Source organism: Corvus moneduloides, chromosome 18 (genome assembly GCF_009650955.1).
Source record: "Corvus moneduloides isolate bCorMon1 chromosome 18, bCorMon1.pri, whole genome shotgun sequence".
Classification (NCBI taxonomy): domain Eukaryota; kingdom Metazoa; phylum Chordata; class Aves; order Passeriformes; family Corvidae; genus Corvus; species Corvus moneduloides.
The window spans coordinates 10,987,557-11,006,856 of NC_045493.1; the positions used below are offsets into that span (position 1 = coordinate 10,987,557).

A 19,300-nucleotide genomic window follows, 5' to 3' on the forward strand; every position below is an offset into this window, starting at 1 on the left:
AGCGTGAAACTCGCCAGCACTGAACAGCTGAGATTGGCCGAGCTCCTGCTACGGTTCCAACCCTTGAAATAGACTTTTTTATTTTTAAATCCTGAAAGGAGCACACCTGTCCCCAGCTGAACAGCACAGGGGTTTGCTGGCTGTGCTGGGTGCTGTCCCAGGGAGCCGGAGGACACAGCCTGCCTTGGCACTTGCCACATGGGCTGTGTCAATTAATGGAGAGATGTTCCTGCAGGAGTGAGAAATGAGGGACCTGCTCTCCCCAAAGCACTGCTGGTGGCCAGCACGTGCTGGGAACTTCACTGGATCCTGGTGCTCCCTCTGGAAAAGGTCCCTGCTTCACCTTCCGGCAGGGAGGGAGCAGGACACCAAAGTGATTCTGTGAGCAGGGAAGGACAGTGACCAGGAGCCTCTGCTGTCACCACCATGGGGACAGCACCCAGGTGCCCAAGAGAGGAGGTGGGCAGGGGCTGCAGGAAAAGCTGCGGGATTTCAGTGGCCAGGGAGAAGCCCAGCTGGAGCGGGGTCCCAGCCAGCAGCCGCACGGAGCTTGGCAGAGTCTGGAGGATGCTGCGATGATTCACTCCAGCAGCTGTTCCCCAGCGAGCGCAGGGAGAGGCGGCTCCACGGGCTGAGGGGGGAAGGCAGGGCCAGATGGCTCTGCTCCCCTGCTTGGGAGAGAAGTTTAGGGCAGCTGGGGGTGAGCTGGGGCCCAGGGCTGGATTGTCGCTGCTTCATGACAGGAATGTTCCCCCTGAGCCATGGCAAAGCTGGATTGGTGGTTTGGGGTAACACATCTGACACTGCTGTTTCTGGTTCCAGGGACCCGATCGTTTTCTGTCCCTTGCGAAGAACCTGTCCCTTAATGGCAACTAATCCCCTCCATGTCACCATTCTGCCCTCTGAGGAGCCAAAGTCCTGAGTGGCTTGTGCCCGAGGAAAACCTTGCACGGTGCCATGAGCAGAGTGGACACGGAGTCCCCTCCACAGATGTCCATCTGTCCGAGCAGCTGGAGCCCCCCACAGCCGTGCCCTCCAAGGGGCCACACTGCTGTCCCACCACCTGCTCTCGGCTCCCTTTGCCTTTCCCCCAAAGCCCAATTCCCTAAGGCCCACTGGAAAATTCCTGCCTTGATCTGCACCAACTGACTTGTCTGTTCTCGCTTGAGCTCTGAGAAATTCACATCCATTTCCCCAAAACCTCCTCCCCCCTTCTTTTTTTACATAAATGGGCATTTTGGTCTAATAATTGCATTTTAAAGGCAAACTCACCCAGCTGCTCCACAGCAGGTCCCACACTAGGACAGCCAGCAGTGTTTGGGGTGAGTTTTGCAGCACAGGAGGGACATTTGTGTATTCCTTCCCCAGCCTGAATTCCTGCACACATTTCCCAAGGCAGGAATGTGCTCAGGTTCACCCCAGCCTCTGAGGAGCAACAGTAAAATAAGGACAGGTTTGCTGGGAGCAGGAAGCAATCAGAGATATTTGCTTTCATTCCAAGTTAAAGCCCCACACCTACAACTTCCTGCCTCTGCACCACCCCTGAGCAAACACTATTTATAGCAGCAAGAGCAGTTATAGCTTTGCCCCTTCTTGACCTGGAAGTAATTGGTTAATTGAGTTAGACAACAAACCTCAACACATTCTCATGGTTTCCTTCCACCTTCTCCCAGGGAGCTGCAGAGTCAAACTCCTTCCATCCCAAACTGGTTAAAAACATCAAACACCTCCAGGAGAACAATGTTTACTTCCCCACCAGGAAACTGGGCCCTCTTGAACCTTCTTCAGGGCCAACAGCTCCTCTAAAGCTGCTGCACCCGGGGGGTTGCTGCCTTGCTGGAGGTGGAGTTGGAGCTGGGGTAGGGGGGGCTCTCTGGGGAGGGTTTCCTGAGCTGTGCTGAGACTGGGAAGCTGTGGAAAGCTTTGCTGCTGCTGCTGGGAGCTGAGCTCTGAGCAGAGGTGTCTGAACTCACCAGGAAGCTGAGACTTTGGTTTCTGCAGGTTCAGTAATGTGCTGATTTGGTAGTTGGAGAGGTTCTCTGGGTTTGTGGGCCCGAGGGCAGTGGGTGAGGATGAGCTGTGTTGTGTACATGCTTTATTCTCAGCCTGAGATCCTGGAGCTGTGCTGATTTTTCCTGGAGACAGACTGCAATGAGCTGGTTTCCTTGCCTGTTTTCTGTGTCCCTATGTGGTGGCAATGGCCTTGGAGAACATTGTCAGTGTGGGACATACCTTGGTCTCCTGGATGAAAAGATCATCCATCAACAACAATTTACAGGCCTCTGCCTCCCGGTCTCCTCTTCCCTCGTTTGTGTGTTGTTTGGGATATTTATCAGTCTCTACTGTGAGGGGACATTCTCTGGGGAAGAAGAGCCTAGGTGGGCTCCTCTTTGGGGTGCAGGGAGACACCCACTTCCAGGTGTGAGTGAGGTTCCAAAGCAGTTTCATGCTCTGTGTGTCAGGGTTCTGTAAAACTAAACCAACCCCACAATAAATCCCTTTAGCATCCAAACCAGGACTAGATCTCCCAGAACAATTCCTCTGCGCTACTGGGAATCTCAGCCCAAGCAGAATTAACAGAGGCTGGAGAAACTCCTGGTGCTGTTGGCTTGAATCCATGGTCTGTGTGGAGTCCCAGTTGGAAAACCTTCTGTGAGGGCTGGAGTGGGAGATGTGGCCAAGCAAGATGGGTGAGCTGGAGTTATCCACAGTTAACCACAGGAGACAGGGATGCTGCTGCAGCCAGAGGCCCTGTGCTCAAGGAGGCGAGGCCAGACGGTCTTGTCCAAGCACAGCTGTGCCAAGAGTTTCCCTCTGCAAGTGCAGGGGTTGCACAAGGAGCAAAGAGGACTTTTCCCAAGCAATTCTCCTTGGCAGCTTTCAAATGTGCTCTGGCTTCTGGTGAAGAAGAAATCCCAGCTGGATTTTGCTTGTTCAGTGAAGGAGCACCAAGGTGCTGCCCTGGGATCTGGGAGATCCTGGCCTCCACCCCTTCCTGCAAAACCCCCTTAGCTTCATCACAAGGAGCCAAACACCTTCTCCTCCTTCCAAAAAATCAATGTGGAGGAATGATCAATGGTGTAAAAGCCGATGCTTATGTGGGAATGCAGGCAGCACTCTGCAATCACAGCATTTTCCTCTGCAGCGATCGAGTCAAACTGCAGAAGCAGTTAAGAGGATTAGATATTTTTGATCATATTTGCAGCTGTGCTTGCTGTAACCGAGAGGAGAAATCCAAATGTCTCGCCTTGGGAAGTGACTGAGAGCCTGGAAGGGAGCGCTCCCTCAGGACCCCGCAGCCAGGGTGTGCTCAGACCCCACCGCTTCCCAGAGCCACGAGGAGCTGTCGTTCCTGCAGCTGGAATTGTGGCACTTGGCTCCCCCAAAGATCCAGGCTGTGAGCCAGCCTGGATGCAGGGCTCCGAGCTGCAATGGTGGCTCCAAAGTCTCAGCAGGTCCACGTCTCCCAGGTGCCAGAGCTTAAACAAGGAATGCTGTGGAAGCCCTGCCAGGTTCAGAGCCAGATGTGAGACAGGAGATCCCTGGACATCACCAAGGATTTCTAGCACTGCAGTGCTAAGTAAGGAAAACTAATTCCACTGTACAGTTAAATTTCAGTGTCTAATTCTCACACATTTAGCACTGTTGGAGTCCAAATAAAAATACCTGACTGTTCCCTCCAAACCCATCCCTGCGGAGATGCTGGGGATGCGCTGCCAGCACTGCAGTAGGAAGCTCCTCTGTTTTTCCCAAGGGACACTTCCAGCTGGCCCTTGGCCCTCAGGATGGGCTGAGGGGGAGTATGGAATCCATTCATCCCTTTTTCCATTCTTAAATAAAAATGTGGCCTTGTGACCAAGGAAGAAGACATCGCTCCTTGACCCATGGAAGTGGCTGGAAGTGCTTGGCCCTGCTCACAGAAGCTGCCTGAGCTTTCCCTTCTCCATGGATGGAGCCCCTGTCCAGGACAGGCAGGTTCCTCCTGAAGCCAAAATCCCAGATCTGAGCCCCAGGCACGACACGCTGGAGGAGGGGAGAAGTTTCACATCTCACTCCCAATTTGCCTGATGATTTTAGCACAGTGAACAGGGGAAAGAGCACCAGAGGTAACAAATTCAACCCTTTCCAAACACATTCATGTGGTTGTCATCTGCCAAAAACATAAAGCACAATCATAATCCTAAATTTGTCCTTTGAACGCACCTGTGCCTGCTCTGTCGTAGTTTCCTTCTAATCCCCAGGGATTAACACTGAAGTGCATTGAAACATCTGAGGTGAAGGGCTACAGTGGAAATTCCTTGCAGGCTGGTAATAATAACTGAAAGCTTCTCTGTGAAGCAAACCTGAGGCTGACTTGGTTTTTAATGGACATCTGTCTGTAGGGGGAAAAAATGCCATGGCAACTGGCTTTCTTGTTGGCACGGCAGCCTCAGCGAAGGGCCGGGGAGAGGATGGGTATGGGAGGGTCTGTGTGGCTGTGCTGGGAAACCTGGAAGTACTGCTCGGCCAGGCTGGGAGGCAAAGGTTGTTTATGCTCTGTGAGCACCAGATCTTGAGGGATTTAACAGCTAAATCTTGGCATAATGATTGCTTTGTGTGCTGCTGCTGCTGCTGCTGCTTAGCAGGAGCCAGGCTGGGTTCCCCCTTCTCTTTCCTAAAAATGTGAAATCTGAAGGCGTAAAGCACCTGGTTGGCGATTTCCTGGCACTTTGCTGGGCAAGGTTGGTCCTCCCAGTTTGCAGCTCTGACCCAACAATCATTGCAGAGCCACGGCTTCATCAGATGGATACTGGGGCTTTGCTGGGTGAGGAAGGAAATGCTCTTCTTGTGTCCAAGGCCTGTGCAAACTGAGCAAGGGTCATTCTAGTGTTGATTATGGGTGCGTAAGCTCTAGCACTTCTGTGCCTCCCTCCAGAGCTCCGTGGACATCGGCATTTCCCTTCATCTCCTCTTGGTTGCAGGAGAAGCAGCTGGAAGCATGGCTCAGCAGGGCCATCCATCATCTGAGCTGGAGGGCTGGGAATTGGGAAGAAATGGCAATAAAACTGCAGATCAGAAACTGTATCTGATGGGAGCTGGTCTCTGCTTGGAGCTGAGCTGTGAATCTCGGGGGCTGGAGGCAATGGGAAGACTGGAGTGGGGGGGAAAGGCAGAGGTGGCAGCAGCTGTCCCTCGTGGTTGGTTTGGAGTTTGGGGTTTGGTTTTGCTGTGCCACCAATTCTGATCCGGCCAGGGGCGTGTCATGAGTCAGAACTGAGGGCAGCTCTGCTGACGAGCTACATCGTATCTCTCTGGGAAGTGCTGCCGGTGTGTCAGAGCACCTGATTTGTTTTCCTAATATCCTTCCAAGCGTTTGGAGATCCCCGTTCCCACAGCACTGTCCACAAAGCTTTAGCCTCTGAGAGGAGGGGTAGGGACAATGAGACTGAAGAACTGAAGCCTTCAGGGGAGAGAAAACACGTGTTTGGAAATGCTCAGTTCTCTGAGCTTCTCCAGCAGCTGATTTTGCTTAAAGTAAACCCCTGTCCCTGTGCTGTTGTCCCTGTGTATCCAGGCGTGTTTTGCCTTGCTAGATTGCTGTTGAGGATCACCCTGGGCAGCTCAGGGAAGGGAGCACAAGATGAACAGCAGGTTAGATCAAGGAAATGTTACATCACACGGCACTTCCGGCTAAGTGCTGCTATTATCAGCCTCACTTATCTCCACATGCAAATACAGCCTGCACATGTAGTCACACATCTGGATGGAAACACTAGTCCCGGAAAGGAGCAGCTCTAACTTGGATCGTGGACAGGAGAGGCAAAAGGGAACATGATTCTCCATTAGGAACAGTTTCCTTTCTTTCTCGATCACGGAGCAGGTGACTGAATTCTTAATTTTTCTCCAGCTACACCACCACATCCACTGTTGGCTGTTCTTTGTCACAACATCATTGACATCCAAAATATCAGCTATAAATGGTGGGGAAGAGCAAAAAAAAAAGGGTGAGAAATTGATAAAACCAAGCCATAAAATAATAAAGATTGGGAATGGTGGGCTATCAAAGAAGAGCATATTCAGGCAGAAGTAAAGGGAATGATGTGCCCTAACAGCAGTAGAACCCCATTACACTGGGAATTTGGGGAGTTCACTGCAGACACACTGCAGTGTCCATGCTGGTGGTCCCTGGAGAAGCTGGCTGCCACTGGAAACCACCCTGCACCTTCTCTGGTGGTCATTCCTGACAAAGCTATTTTAAATGATCACTTCTACATTTACTTTTAATTTGTTTTTTTATAAAGATGCTCGACAAAGAAAAAAGGGAGGGCACAATGAAAGCCAAACAGAGCTTAAGAAAACAAAGAATACATTGAAGGAGCAAACAAGTCAAACTGCAACTGCTCTTGAGTCATTACTGAGGATGTGAACATCAGTCTATTCATACCCTGCTTTCTGAGCATGTAATGCCACCCTGAAATGTACTTCAGTGTGTTCACGTCATGCCTTAGAAACGATCTCTGCCTGTGGAACTCGTTTCTGTATTTTTTGACATTCTTGACTATCAGGACCCCACAGCCCCTTCAAACTGCTGCAGGTGCTTTAATGGTTCTTAAGCTTCAGCCACATAAACAGTCACTAATTGCTGTGAGTTGTGAACATTTTAGGCTGGAAAAGCATTGAAGTGATGTCCTCTAAAAACCCCACGTTAAGTGACCTGGATATGTTATGCTCAGTCTCTTATCAGACTTCCTTGTGCTTTTTATTAACAACTTCTTTTTCAAAGTTGCTCAAGGTTCAGGACAACCAAAAGCTGTAGAACTTACAAACAGCACCCTAAAGAGGTTGGTTCACAGAGTCATGGAATATCCTGAGTTGGAATGGACCCATAAGGATCATCCAGCCCAACTTCTGACCCTGCACAGACCCTTCAACATCTTCATAGCCTCTTTTGGGCACTCTCTAACAGTTCTGTATATTTCTTAAATTTTTATATCCTATTATATACTACTACTAAATCTACTATTAGTAGTACTGTTATAATTACTACTACTATATAGTTACATATTGTCTTATATTGGTTAAGTGCCTTTTCATTCTGGATTTTACACACACATATATAAAGGACTTTTCTTAGCTGCTCTTAGGGCAAGTTATTTATCCTATCACATGCAGTGAACCAGACTCCTGCTCTTACAGTAAATGGTCCCAAAATTGGTGCCAGTGGCTCTGCAGGTGCTGATGTCTCCCACAGAAACTCTTGGGCTCCAGAAATCCTCAGTGTCCTGAGTGGCTGTGAAAGAGTGGAGTGTCTTGTGAGTTCACTAAAAGGATTAAAATATATAATTTCATTAAATCACCAGCTCTGTTTAGAGTATTTTCAATGGGAAAATTCTTAATGCTGAGCCCATTTTGGGTAGAATCTGTCATCGAGCTCATAAAGCGTTAACCACAAGGTTACTTGGGCCTGTGAGGTAAAACAAAGCAATCAGTTTAAAAGGTAAAATGTAAGGAAAATGCTAATTTAAGAAAGCTGTTCAATATTTGTTATCTTTTTACCATTGTGTGCTGCCACCCACAACTCTTCCAACTGCATGGGAAAGCTGTTGCTTTAGGAGCAAGGTGTATAAATAATGCCTGCCTAAGAGCACTGCTCCTTTTTATTCCACTGGAATCCTGTGGGATTTCTAGAGTATTTCTATGAATAGATTAAACTCTGAGCATTTTGAGTAACCATGGCTATAAATCAATTTAGCTCTTGGTTTTCAAGTTGCATCTGCTCTTACTAATCCTGTATGTGCATAGTTTTTGGGGTTTTTTTCTCAATAGGACCGACCAGGCTTTATTTTTCTGTATGGGTTTGAGTTGGTGAAATTCCCACCCTGTACCAAGCAGGTTCCACACACAGCCACTGCACCCTGGATTTCTGCAGGGAGCCTGGTGATGGTGGACAGGTAACACGGAGTGAGGGGAGAAGAGGCATGTTGAGCTTAAATATTTTATCCATCAGCACAATGCAAATTTTAGTTTCTTTACACGAGGGGAAGCCCTGACTGCTCCGAAATCTGTAAGATGGAGGGGCACTGCAGGGAAAGCAGCCATCCTCCAGCCCCATCTTGCTTTCCCCCAAGAGCAGGGATGTGTTTAGCAGCGATGGCTCGGGATCTCTGCGGATCAGGGCAGCAGCCGCTCCGCGGCTCGGCAGGGCCCGGCTTCCTCCACCGGCATTTCCCAACAGGCCGGGGCTCGGCCATTTTTCCTCCATTTCGTTGTCTCTCGACGCCTGGTTTCTTTTGAACGATGCGCTGCGGGCCGAGCCCGCCGCCCTCCCACTGCCGCTCGCTGGGGCCCGGGGAGGGGCGAGCGCGGCCGGGCCCCACCAGGCCGCGGCCTGCGGGCCCGCAGCGCGGGGAGCGCTGCTCGCGGGGACCGCGCGGGGCCGACCCGCCTGGTGTCACCGGCGGGTGCGGAGGGGGCTGAGCGGGCGAAGGGACCCTCCCGACCCCGCCGGGGCCTCACGGCCGAGCCGGGCCGGACCAGGCGGGCGCTGCCGCCGTCCCGCGCCGCCGCCGCCTCACGTGTCCCCCCCTCCCTCCCCGCCCCTTCACCCGCCGCAGCACCGCCGCCGCGCCCTCCGACTTCCCGTAAAGAGTCCGCTCCGCCGCCCGCCCCGCGCCCGCCGCCGCCGCCCCGCCGCGCCCCGCCGGCCCCGCGGGGGTGCCCTGAGCCCGCGGGTGTGGTCGCCGCGCCCCCCGGCCCCGCCGCTGCCCTCGCCCCGTGGCGCGGCCCGGCCGCCGCCCGCCCCCCCCCCGCGGATCCCTCCGCGCCGCGCTCCGCTCCCTCCGCCCCGCTCGCACTGTTTGGGAGCAACCGGCCGAGCCAGCGGCGCCCCGGCCCCGCCAGCGCAGCGCGGACCGGCCGAGCGCACCCAGCCCGGCGCGACCCCCGGCGCTCTCCCTCCCTCCTCGCCATGTCCCTCAAGCAAGCGACGGCGGCGGCGCAGCCCGCCGGCAACAACCGCAAGCCCCCCGGCGGCGGCGGCCCCGGCCTCCCGTCAGCCGCGGGGAGGCAGAACATGGGAAGGTGGGTGCGCAGTGCCGCGGGACCGGCCCCGGCTCCGGCCCCGGGCCTGGCGCGGGCGCCGCTCGCCCGCCCCCGCCGCCCCCCTCCCCCCCGCCCTCGCCCCGCACCGGCCTCCATGGGCGGCGGCGGCCGGGGAGGGGGGGCGCGGGGCCCGCAGCATGGCGGGGCCGGGGCGGGGGCCGCGATGGCGGCGGGCGCGGCGCTCGCGGCCCCGCCGAGGGGGTTCCGCAGTGCCGGGGCGAGGCCGGGCCGCGGCCGGTGCCCTTCAGGCGCGGGGAGGGCACGGCGCGGAGGCTCCATTTCGGCCCCCTGCGGGGCCCGGGGCGGGGGGCGCCGCTTCCCCCGGGCCGACGTGACCCGCCTGCTGAGGAGGGAGCGGGGGGAGCGGGGGGCGCGGGCCGCACGTGTCGGGGCCGGCGCGGGAAGGGCCGCGAGCGATGGCGGCGGGGCCGGGGGGCGGCCCGGGCGGGGAAGGGGGCGGCGATCCGGCCCCGCGATGGCGGCGTAGCGCCCTCGGCTCACCCGGGGGGGGATTTTTTAATTTATTTTAATATCTAGGGATCGTTATTATTTTTAAATTTTTTTTTTTTTTTTTTTTTTTTTAGTATTTTTATTTATTTATTTTTTTAATAATGGAAATCGCAATAAAATTCTCGCGGGAAGGCGGGCCGCACCGCGCCGCTGGATGGTGGCTCCAAGCGCGGCCTCGCTTTCTCCCAGATTTTTGGGGCAGGAATCTTGCAGAGGCTGAGCCCTCTCCTCGCCTCCATCCCCCCCTTCTCCCCATGCTCGCTGCCTCTGGAAGACTGATCCCGCTCCTGCTCCTTGATCGTTAGCTACGCAAATCCACTCATATTTTTTCCCTTTCTTTCCCTCAAATAATAAACTCTGTAGTGCTGTGAATTTTTCTGGGGCTGTGGGGGTCATAACAAACGATCAGAGCAGGACGGTAACAGTTCTGAAGGTCACAGTCACTCAGAGCAGTTTCATTTCGAGTTTTATTCATCTTCCTCTTCAACTGGACGTTTTTTCCCACTTGGTTTTGTGCACTGGCAATAAAACAGAATTTACAGTGGCCCCATTGTTGGACATCACTGGAAATAGGGTTTTACTTTGTTCCCAGCCAGTGGAACTGGAAGCGGAAGAGCTTTGGAAGGGTTGAAAAGGACAAAATAAATAACAACAACAATACCTCAGCAGCTCAGAGCACCAGTTTAATAGTTTTTACATATGGCATTAGGTGGGATGTGATGTTTACTGGGCTCTGTCCCTGCCAACACACAGTGGCACTGTAGAGGTTAACGTGAAGGGCAACAAAACCTCCAGCTTATTTTTTTAGATTCAGCCTGATGGTGAGCACTTGCCCCCATAGATTTGGGCATGTGAGCTTCAAATTCTCTCCCAAGTTTAAGATTAAAGCCACTGGATTTCTCCTACCAGCATTGCCTTTGTGGTTCTATTGGATAAATTCCACTTCAGAACTCCTTAGGGAGTTCTGGTGGGGCTGCTGAACAACTGACATGTTCCCTCAGAGGTGTTCACGCTCTTTCTTTCTTAACTTTTCAAGTTATTTCTGAATGGAGGGCCTGTAAAATCACAGTCCCAGGCCTGCTGGAGCCCCGTGGAACACCTTCAGAGAACTTCCCCTATAGCTGTCCTTAAGACAAGTCTGGTCTTTTGGGGAGTGCAAATTCAAAGGTGGTTCATGCTGCTAATCTGTAAATGAAAAGCTGAGTGGCTTTTCTGTTCAGAAAAATCAAAATTTAAGTGGCCTGCATCTTGGTATCAATTTGATGCGTTGTATTCTTTAATAAAAATGTAAACATCTCCAGCTTATGCCAAGCTTTCCACCCAGCAGCTCATTTCCCTGCAGCACTAACATTCCCATGCAAAAAAAAAAAAAAAAGTTACTTTTCATGGCTAAGTTGCTCTTGAAAGCTTAGTTTGGGCAGAAAACTCATTGATAATTAACTGTCCTGGGCCTAATTTTCTGCTGTGAGTTTACAACTGGAAGAATTGGGCTGAGCACTTGTCCTTCCACCTCTGATCATGAGGGAAGGGTCAGCTCTGCTCACTGTCTTGGTCTCCTTGGGTTCATAATGCTGCACATCTGTATTTCAGATTAGAAAAGGTAAAATGCTGTGTGAACAACCAAGATGTTCCAATGTTTTTCACTATACTGTCAATTGCTTTTAGACAAAGGGAAAAAATCAGAAATGAAGGTATCCTTGAAAGTGTTTGAGATAAAAAAGAAGGATTAATGCCTTTTTTATAAAGAGGCCCCAAGTGAAATGCTGTGTTTGTTTAATGTGCACTATGGCAGATGGGCTTGGGCTGCAGGGGAGATGCCAATAGCACAGCGAGCTGTAATTAGGGAAAATGTAGGTTTGGTTCACAAACCTGCTCCTTGTGCTCTCAGAATATTATCTAACACCTACTTTCTGTGTTTGGGTTGAGTTTTGCTGTTATGCAAGCCCAGGAGGGTTAGCTGTCCTTTGGCTGGAAGTTGCATCTGTCCCAGCCTTCCTCCAAGCTCTTCATTCTTTTTTGTTGTTAATTTTTCCCCATCGTTTTTTTATCTGAAGGCAAAACACCTCTGAGTCAGGGTTTGGATGTTTCTTCTCTTGTTACAATTGTGGCAGAAGGGATTTTTCATTTTGGTAACTTGCTTGCCTAACTGGACTTGGGGGTCCTGTAAGAATACACTGAGTGTCCTTTAAAAATGGCTTTTCCCATCAAAAAGCTAAAACTGAAACACCCCATGATTAAGTCTGAAAAGCAAACTTCTTGCCTCCATTTATTTTCCTTCTTCCTTGACATCCCTTTTTTAAGAGCCTAACTGAAGGCTTAAGGAAAGAGCATGAGAGGTGTTGGTGCTGTTCAGATGGAAGGAAGGGGGAATGTTGAGTGCCAAGGCGCTGGAATTTAATGGCAGTGACTGTTCTGGAAGTCTGATCACACGTGCCAGTCAGAGGTTTTCTAGTTGGTTCTGACATCTTTGTGTGGGTTTTAGTGCAACTGTGCTAAACTGCTGAGCAGAATGACTGGTTAACCTGCAGGTCTCTTTCCTTATCGCTGTGAATGCACTTCAGGGTGATATTATATCCCTGGTTTGGAGTAACTTTTAATTTAACAACTGATTCATGGCAATGTCTTTGAAGGTTCTTCAATGACTAAGCCCATCAACAGGTTCCAGGTGTGCACTGGGCCAGACTTGAGTCAGGTTGTTACATATCCAGATGCTCTAGAAGCTGTCATCCTGTGTGGAGACAGGAATTGGCATTATTGATGTCAGTATCGGGAGGAAAACTACAGAAAATAAAGCTGCAGGACTTCTTGCATAATCTTCATTTGACAGCTTCGATTCATTTGGCTTTATAGAGCCAAGCACTGCGCTGAAATAAAACCTTGCACTTTGGATTTCTCCCTTAGAAGAAAAGCTTTGCCAGCTCTCTGCACTAAAGTTCTTTAGACTAGCCTGTAAATTTGTTTTCCAAGCTGCAGCAATGTCAGTCAGCGCTCCAGAAACATCCATTCCCACTCTTGAAATTCAAGTCTTTGTAGCTGCATTGCTGCTCCAGACATTAATTGCAGCGTGGCTGCATTTGTTTCTTAGTCTCAACGTGAAGATGCTGCTGGAGAGAAAACTGGAGACTTTCTTTCCCATCCTGGAAAGACTTTGTTTCCCTTGCATTAACTGGGAAACTACAAATGCGTGACCTTGTTTTGCTTATACAAACACTCTACTTGGCATGTAAACATTAAGGAGGGAGGTGAGGGATGCTGAGGAAATACTCGTAAAAATAGAAAAAAATGTGCAAGTTGCTGCTGGGAAAAAACATTTATAGTGCAGCTTTTGGGCCCTGATGATGAGAGACTTTGCCTCTTGGGGTGTAACTGCTGGACTCAAGGAGTTGGCTACTAAGTTTAATTGCTCAGTCATTACTTTGTCCCGACTTTGTGACTTTGCTTCCCCAAAGCAAAGGGTTTCCAGCTTGGATTTGCCAGGCTATCCTGCCTTCACCCAGGTTTACCTTTAACCACATATCTGCAATGCAAAATGAATTTTTTAAAAAATTTATTTTGCCGTATTAACCCTAATGAAAATGGGGTTTTAGGCAGCAGTGCCAAATTGCTGTTGAGCTTTCCTAGATTCCGTCACCTCCATTTTTTAGTGTTACTTTCCTGTTCTAAATTATGTTAAATATCTGGCAAAACCCATCTACCTTCTGCCTTTGTAAAGGTCCTAGGTTGTTTTTTTTTCATATATTGCATCGAAGAGGTGTCAAATGATAGTTTGAACTTCAGTCTCCACCTATTGGAATGTGAAACTCAAGTTGATGGCCTTGGTTTTAGCAGAAGACACAGTTTTGGCTAAATTGTTGCATTGGTAGGATTGGTAAATATATTTCTTTTTTCACCTTGGTGAATGTGGGTTTTTTTCCCCAATGGTTTGGGATTAGGAGTTGTAGCTGGAAAAGAAGAGGTCAGGTCTATAAAGAGACCTATTAGATCAGAGAATTTCTGCATTAATTCTTGGCTGATGTAGAGCTTGGGACTCCTTGCTGATGTGGATGTGCACAATCAGTTTGTTTCTTGAAGAAATGTGGGTAGGAACAGTAATTTTGGAAATGTGGTAAGAGATGGCAAATCTGAAACACTTGGGTTGATGGAGGGGGTGCTCCAAACTTTCTGCCCGGTGTAGCAACCCAGTTATTTCAGGTCTAAGAATACTTTGTCTCAAAAAATGGGAGTGGTTTCTCTTGCACAGACCCGAAACTCTTTCGCTTTTGATCTACAGCTGATGGAGGAAGGAGGATCTTCTAAAATCTAAGAGAGCAGCAGATGGAACTGGTGAAATTGTTTGACTCTGGCCGAGTTCTGTGAAGTGACCGTGGTGGTCGCATTTTTGATTGTAGTAGAAGGACAAATCACAACTGGACTGTACCTCTTATTTGGGGGTTCCACATCTGGTGAAATGACTTTTTCTGAAAGAGGAGGGTCTGAATATTGTGCAGAAATGCTGTTCTAGGTTCACAAGGGCTCAGTTCTCTCAGAGGCCATTTAACAAATGTCCAGTTTGGTAAATGGTGAGAGTTGCTCCCGAGCAAGCCTGAAATTGTGAAGTTGCCCTATGGAAAGTTAAGGTTGATGGGTAGTTAAATAAAGGTTATTTGCATCAGAGCTTTTTTTTTGTGATATTAGCACTCTGCAATATCCTGAAAATGCCTGCTGGGCACCTCAAATCCACAGTTCCTGCCATCAGCCAATGCCCCAAGCATGTGTGATGCTCTGAGACCACAGTTATGGTGCAGAAGGTTGTTTGAAATGAGTCAGGTGATAGTTTAGTGGTTTTTCATTTTTTCCTCATTAAGGCCTTTCATGGCTCTCTGATGGCTTTGCTTATTTCAGCAGAATTTATTGGAGGTTTATTTATGTTCACTGAGAGAAGTTCCTTTGATTTTTTGACTACTCTGTGAGCTCTCTTTTATAAGGGCCTGTTATTTTGGGGAGTAGGTTAGCCCCAGCTTGGTGTTTTTAAAAGCATTTGAATGCAGCTGGCACCTAGTGAAGGTGTTCAGGAGCTCTGAGCAACCTGGTCAAGAGGAAAGTGTTCCTGCCCATGGCATGAGGATGATCTTTAAGGTGCTCTCCCACCCAAACCATTCCATGATTCTGTGACATTCAGTTGGATTTAGATTTCAGCGTTGTTTAGATAATGCCAGACATGATTCTTCAGGTGTCTTTAATGAAATGGTTGTGTGTCAGTAAGGTGAGTCTATTTAAAAAATTGAGGGTTTTTTTAATAGAACAGAAGATTTATTTTTGCCTCACATTACAGTGAGCACTCCTGAAGTCATAACACCAATCCAAATCACTATGAGAAGTGTTTGAAACTAGGACTTCTTGATACAAGGAAGGAACTTAGAATTAAGACACACCAGTGGGGTAGTTGAAGAATTGGAGCTGTTGGGGACTTTTTTACCTGCAGGGATGCTTTGGGACTCAGGTGCCTGAGGAGGAGGGCACAGACTGACCCTTCTCAGTGTGCAAGGTGTTCTGGGCATCCCGACGTGTCCTGAGTGCTACACAGTGACAGATTGGCATTAGGAGGACCTGGTGTTTTGGGGGGATGGACAGACTTACTGGGTTTGCAGGGTTGTGAGAGCAGTTAGAAACGAGCTCTGTAGGTAGAGCCTCACAGTCAGGGCTCCTCTGTGGCCTGTGGCCGGGTCAGTTGTTTGGGTGGCCCAAATCTGACACAGTGACAACGTTCCTGGCTCAAGGAAGGGACCCTGTGCTGTGTAGGGTTTGAGCCTGAGCTGGGTCCTGGTTTTGGGTGCCATTAAGTTTTGGAATTTGCTTTAGTTGCAGGATTGTTCTTTTCTTCTTACTCTGGTTTTGTAATGGCATAAGCTTAGTATTTTCTTCATTTTGTCCTTTAGTTTATCACAGGTAACCCCCTGCCTGCTGATGGCACTTGGTAGGTCAGCAGGTTGGAGATAAACCCAGTGGGTCCTTGTCAGGCTCTGCTCTCTGGGAATGCTGGTTTTCCTGATCCCATTCTGAACTCTAAATTAAGATGGGTTTGGAATTCTTGCTTGGTAGGAAATGCAGCAGTTTCAGCAGTAATTTAATCGTATCCCATGTGTGTGTTTAATTCCAGAGGCCGCAGCAGTGGCAAAGGACCACCTCAGCCTACGGTAAGTTTGTGGTTTCTCCTCTTTGTGCCAGTGCAGGGTAGGAGGAAACAACTTATAAGAATGGCAGATACTGGAATATTTCTCTCCATTTTTTCTTTGGGATACCATGGTGGGTGGATACTTTAGAGTGAGATACAATTTTCTGAAGAGTAGCATCTCACATTCATTTAAGTCTCCTGGGAGGGTGAAGGGAGGAAGGTTCACTTAAACTTTTGCCTACACTAATATAAATATTCTGCATTTTCTTGCAATGACAGCTGTAAATATAAATAACATTTAACTTAAAGCAGTGCTTTTAAAATTCCTGTCTGAAAATTCTAACATTGGCTTTTCTCTTAAACAGATGACAGTAAGGCAGCACTTAATGAAATAAAAATAACTACTCTGTTTAGCTTTACTATGAAATTGCTAAACCATTGTTCTCAGTAATGCCAGTGTGCAGCTTTAGTTGTTCTCAAGGCTGTGTATTATTGGAGTATAGAAGTGTCTTGACTTGCAGAACATCATTTTATCAGAGCTAAATACGTGGATCTCGATTGAAAGAGTGAACCTTTGAACTGCACTAATCAAATATTTGCCAATTTGTTGCTGGCCTGGTTTTCAAAGATGCCTAATTTTGAGGAATAGAGCAGAAGCAGGAAGGTTTAAAAGGGCTAAGGGTTTACAAGTTTGCTTACATAAATGTTTATTGAAGATACCAAGACACTTGAGGAAAACTAAAGAAGCTTTGAGGAAAACTGGTGGAAAGAGTCATAGGCAAACACTAAACATCTCCAGGTCTTGGTCTGTATGTGCTCTGTGCTGAGTGCTGGGCACGGGAATGTCCCTAAACATCTCTGTTCAGCCCAGGAAGGTAGCTGACACTTCAAAATACGTTGTTGGTTGAAAATATCAGAATATGGTCAGATCCCAAGAGCTGTTTTAGCATCTCTTGTTTTACAAACACGAAGCTGACAGGAAGAGATACCAGGTGTTGCAGCAAAACACCTGCACTGAGGTGAGTGTGTCCTCCAGCAAGCTGGGGATACCTGCCCAGCTCTCCCAGTCAGGATTGCAGGTCCTGGTGCTGCACTGAGTTACTTTGGACCAAATTAATGACAGGGTTTGTGGCAATTTGGCACTCCACAATTTGGTGGCTTTAGCTCCTGTTAATGTGTGTAATCAGCACTGGGAGATGAAAGGATGAGGTTGAGCAGGCCTGAAAGCACCTTTTTGCTTCTGCAGCACTGCAAGTGCCTTATTCTCTTGATGATTCTTAAACCAGCAGGGCTTTTTCTGTTTAAAAACAAAGCCCTGCCAACATCCCTCAAATCTGTGCATATCAGCTGCACCCAACCAGCCAGAGAATTTCCTTAATGGAGTGACAATAGGGGCTCCCCCTGGTATTTCTAGCTTGTTTGGGAGGATGTTAGATCTTTAACTGGTCAGATAAAAGTCAAGGGCCCTCTGGAAATCTCCCCTGGCATGTTTAATATTAATATTTAATACCTACATTCCATGTGTCTTGCCTGAGTAAGGTTTTGACCCAATGTTTCTGAGAATTTCTGTGTACTGAATGAAAGCCTGGGTTGGGTGCTCTGGCTTTTGGAATTTCTTCAATATTCATGTTGTCTTTCTTATTTTTCAGATTTCTTTCGATGGCATCTATGCAAACATGAGAATGGTTCACATACTCACATCAGTTGTTGTAAGTCTTCATATTTGGAAGAATGGTTCCTCTAGTGACAGGGAATTTTTGACTAATCCACTGATGGTAATACAGAGGAGTGAACATTAAACACTTTTTGCCAAGGTTGAACTTGAAAGGATCACAGAAATTTTAGGCTTGGAAAGATTTAACTCTAATTTGCAGAGGTACAGCAGATTTCTTAGGTGTGCTGGTTGTATTTTGCATTTTCTGTCTTTAGAGAAGTTCTGGATAGATAAAATGAGTCTGTGTGCAGGGATTAGAAACCTTTCTCCCCAGATTTTAAGGGAAGCCCTGACATGGGAAAATGAAGTAAGGCAGACTGTCCCACATCTGCCTGAGGCCAGGATAAGCTTTTATTCTTACTTGTACCCACACAGGCACAGATTTGGGGTTTGCACAAAACCTCCTTTGTGTGTTTTAACTGGTCAAGAGCCTTGTGAGAACCAAATATTCTCCTGTGAGTATCTCAAATCCCTTCAGGACTGCCCATACACACCCAGCTATTTGAATTTGCAGAGCACAGCAGTGCATTTATAAACGGGCAGATGCTGAATGAGGAGATTTCACTAAGAATTGAGCTGTATTTTTACACTTTGGACATATGTAAAGTACACATGTTTAAGAAAATCATTGTAATGTCATTTGTCAGGTTGGCAGAAAGTCATATTTCCGTTTTTCTTGCATTCTAGGGATCCAAATGTGAAGTACAGGTGAAAAATGGTGGTATATATGAAGGAGTTTTTAAAACCTACAGTCCTAAGGTAATTTTCTACATTTTGACTCTTTCGTATTGTGAAAATTCCTAATTCTGAATAACCAACATTTGATTAAAATTGGAATATTTACCAGGAATTGTTTTTACTGGTCATGCCTAGATTTACACAAGCAGATTGTAACTACCTAGTTTTTGCAAATAGGTGAAATTATTGAGGGGGTGACTGTGCATTAAAGCAGAGCCTTGTGTTTGTGTCTCCCACAGTGTGATTTAGTGGTTGATGCTGCTCATCGGAAAACTGCAGAATCCAGTTTGGGGCCAAAACGGGAGGACATCCTAGAGAGTATCTTGTTCAAGTCTTCAGACTTTGTTATGGTGCATTTTAAGGATATGGATACCAATTATGCCAGAAGAGGTATATTTATTTTTATTTTTTTTCTTAATATTTTAAGATTATAATTCAAAGTTTTTCAAAATACATGCTTTAGGATCCAAAAACTGAAGTTCATCTTCAGACTCGTAATTCTTAAAGAGTGCAAAACTTCAGCACCTCATGAGATTAGAAATGTATCAATTTAAATTTTTTTTTAAATTTGAGCAGCTGATTTGGTGTCTGGAAAGCAAAGCCTTTGTGGTTTTATGAAATATTTTATAGATTCTGTGGGAGGTAGACACATAAATGTCTATCTAATTTTCTGTTAAGTGTTATACAAGAATCCAGGAATACACAAACTCTTTAGAAAAAGATTATTTCTCAGAGTTGAGATCTATAGAGTCTATATGGAGGTTACTTCTGTGTCTAAACATGCATTCATAGAAATATTCTAAAAGTACTACTGCAAACAAAGCTAAAAATTCTTTTAAAATCCTCTATTTGTGTTTCAATTTCTGTTTTACTGCTTCTAGACCTGTAGGTAAAGCTCTCCAAAATACAGAGAGGTGGCAGACAGGTCTTAAGATCTTAAAGACATCAAAACTGTCCAAATTAAGCAATTTTGCAGGCAACCTTCATACTTTAAATGTCTGACCTCCAATCCCCTGATTATTTTTCTGGAACCTAAGAGCTCGTGAAGCAGTTCTATTCCTTTGCAGATTTCTCCGCTTTTGGGCAGCAAAACTCCAGAGTCTTTA

The 19,300-nt window shown here is 47.8% G+C and overlaps 1 protein-coding gene across 18 annotated transcripts in view; it reads left to right on the forward strand.

The window, feature by feature from the left end:
- Positions 1 to 8,864: 8,864 nt before the first annotated feature.
- ATXN2 (ataxin 2) overlaps positions 8,865 to 19,300 on the forward strand; it is a 49,566-nt gene continuing 39,130 nt past the window's right edge. For 8 of the 18 annotated variants that reach the window (XM_032128133.1, XM_032128137.1, XM_032128135.1 and 5 more), the window contains exons 1-5: positions 8,865 to 9,060; positions 15,728 to 15,764; positions 17,392 to 17,451; positions 18,144 to 18,215; positions 18,434 to 18,584. In XM_032128133.1, the coding sequence (XP_031984024.1) occupies positions 8,948 to 9,060; positions 15,728 to 15,764; positions 17,392 to 17,451; positions 18,144 to 18,215; positions 18,434 to 18,584 (433 nt within the window). In that variant the 5' untranslated portion in view covers positions 8,865 to 8,947. The remainder of the gene's footprint in view (positions 9,061 to 15,727; positions 15,765 to 17,391; positions 17,452 to 18,143; positions 18,216 to 18,433; positions 18,585 to 19,300) is intronic. The other 10 variants (XM_032128134.1, XM_032128140.1, XM_032128143.1 and 7 more) reach the window with 2 other exon arrangements.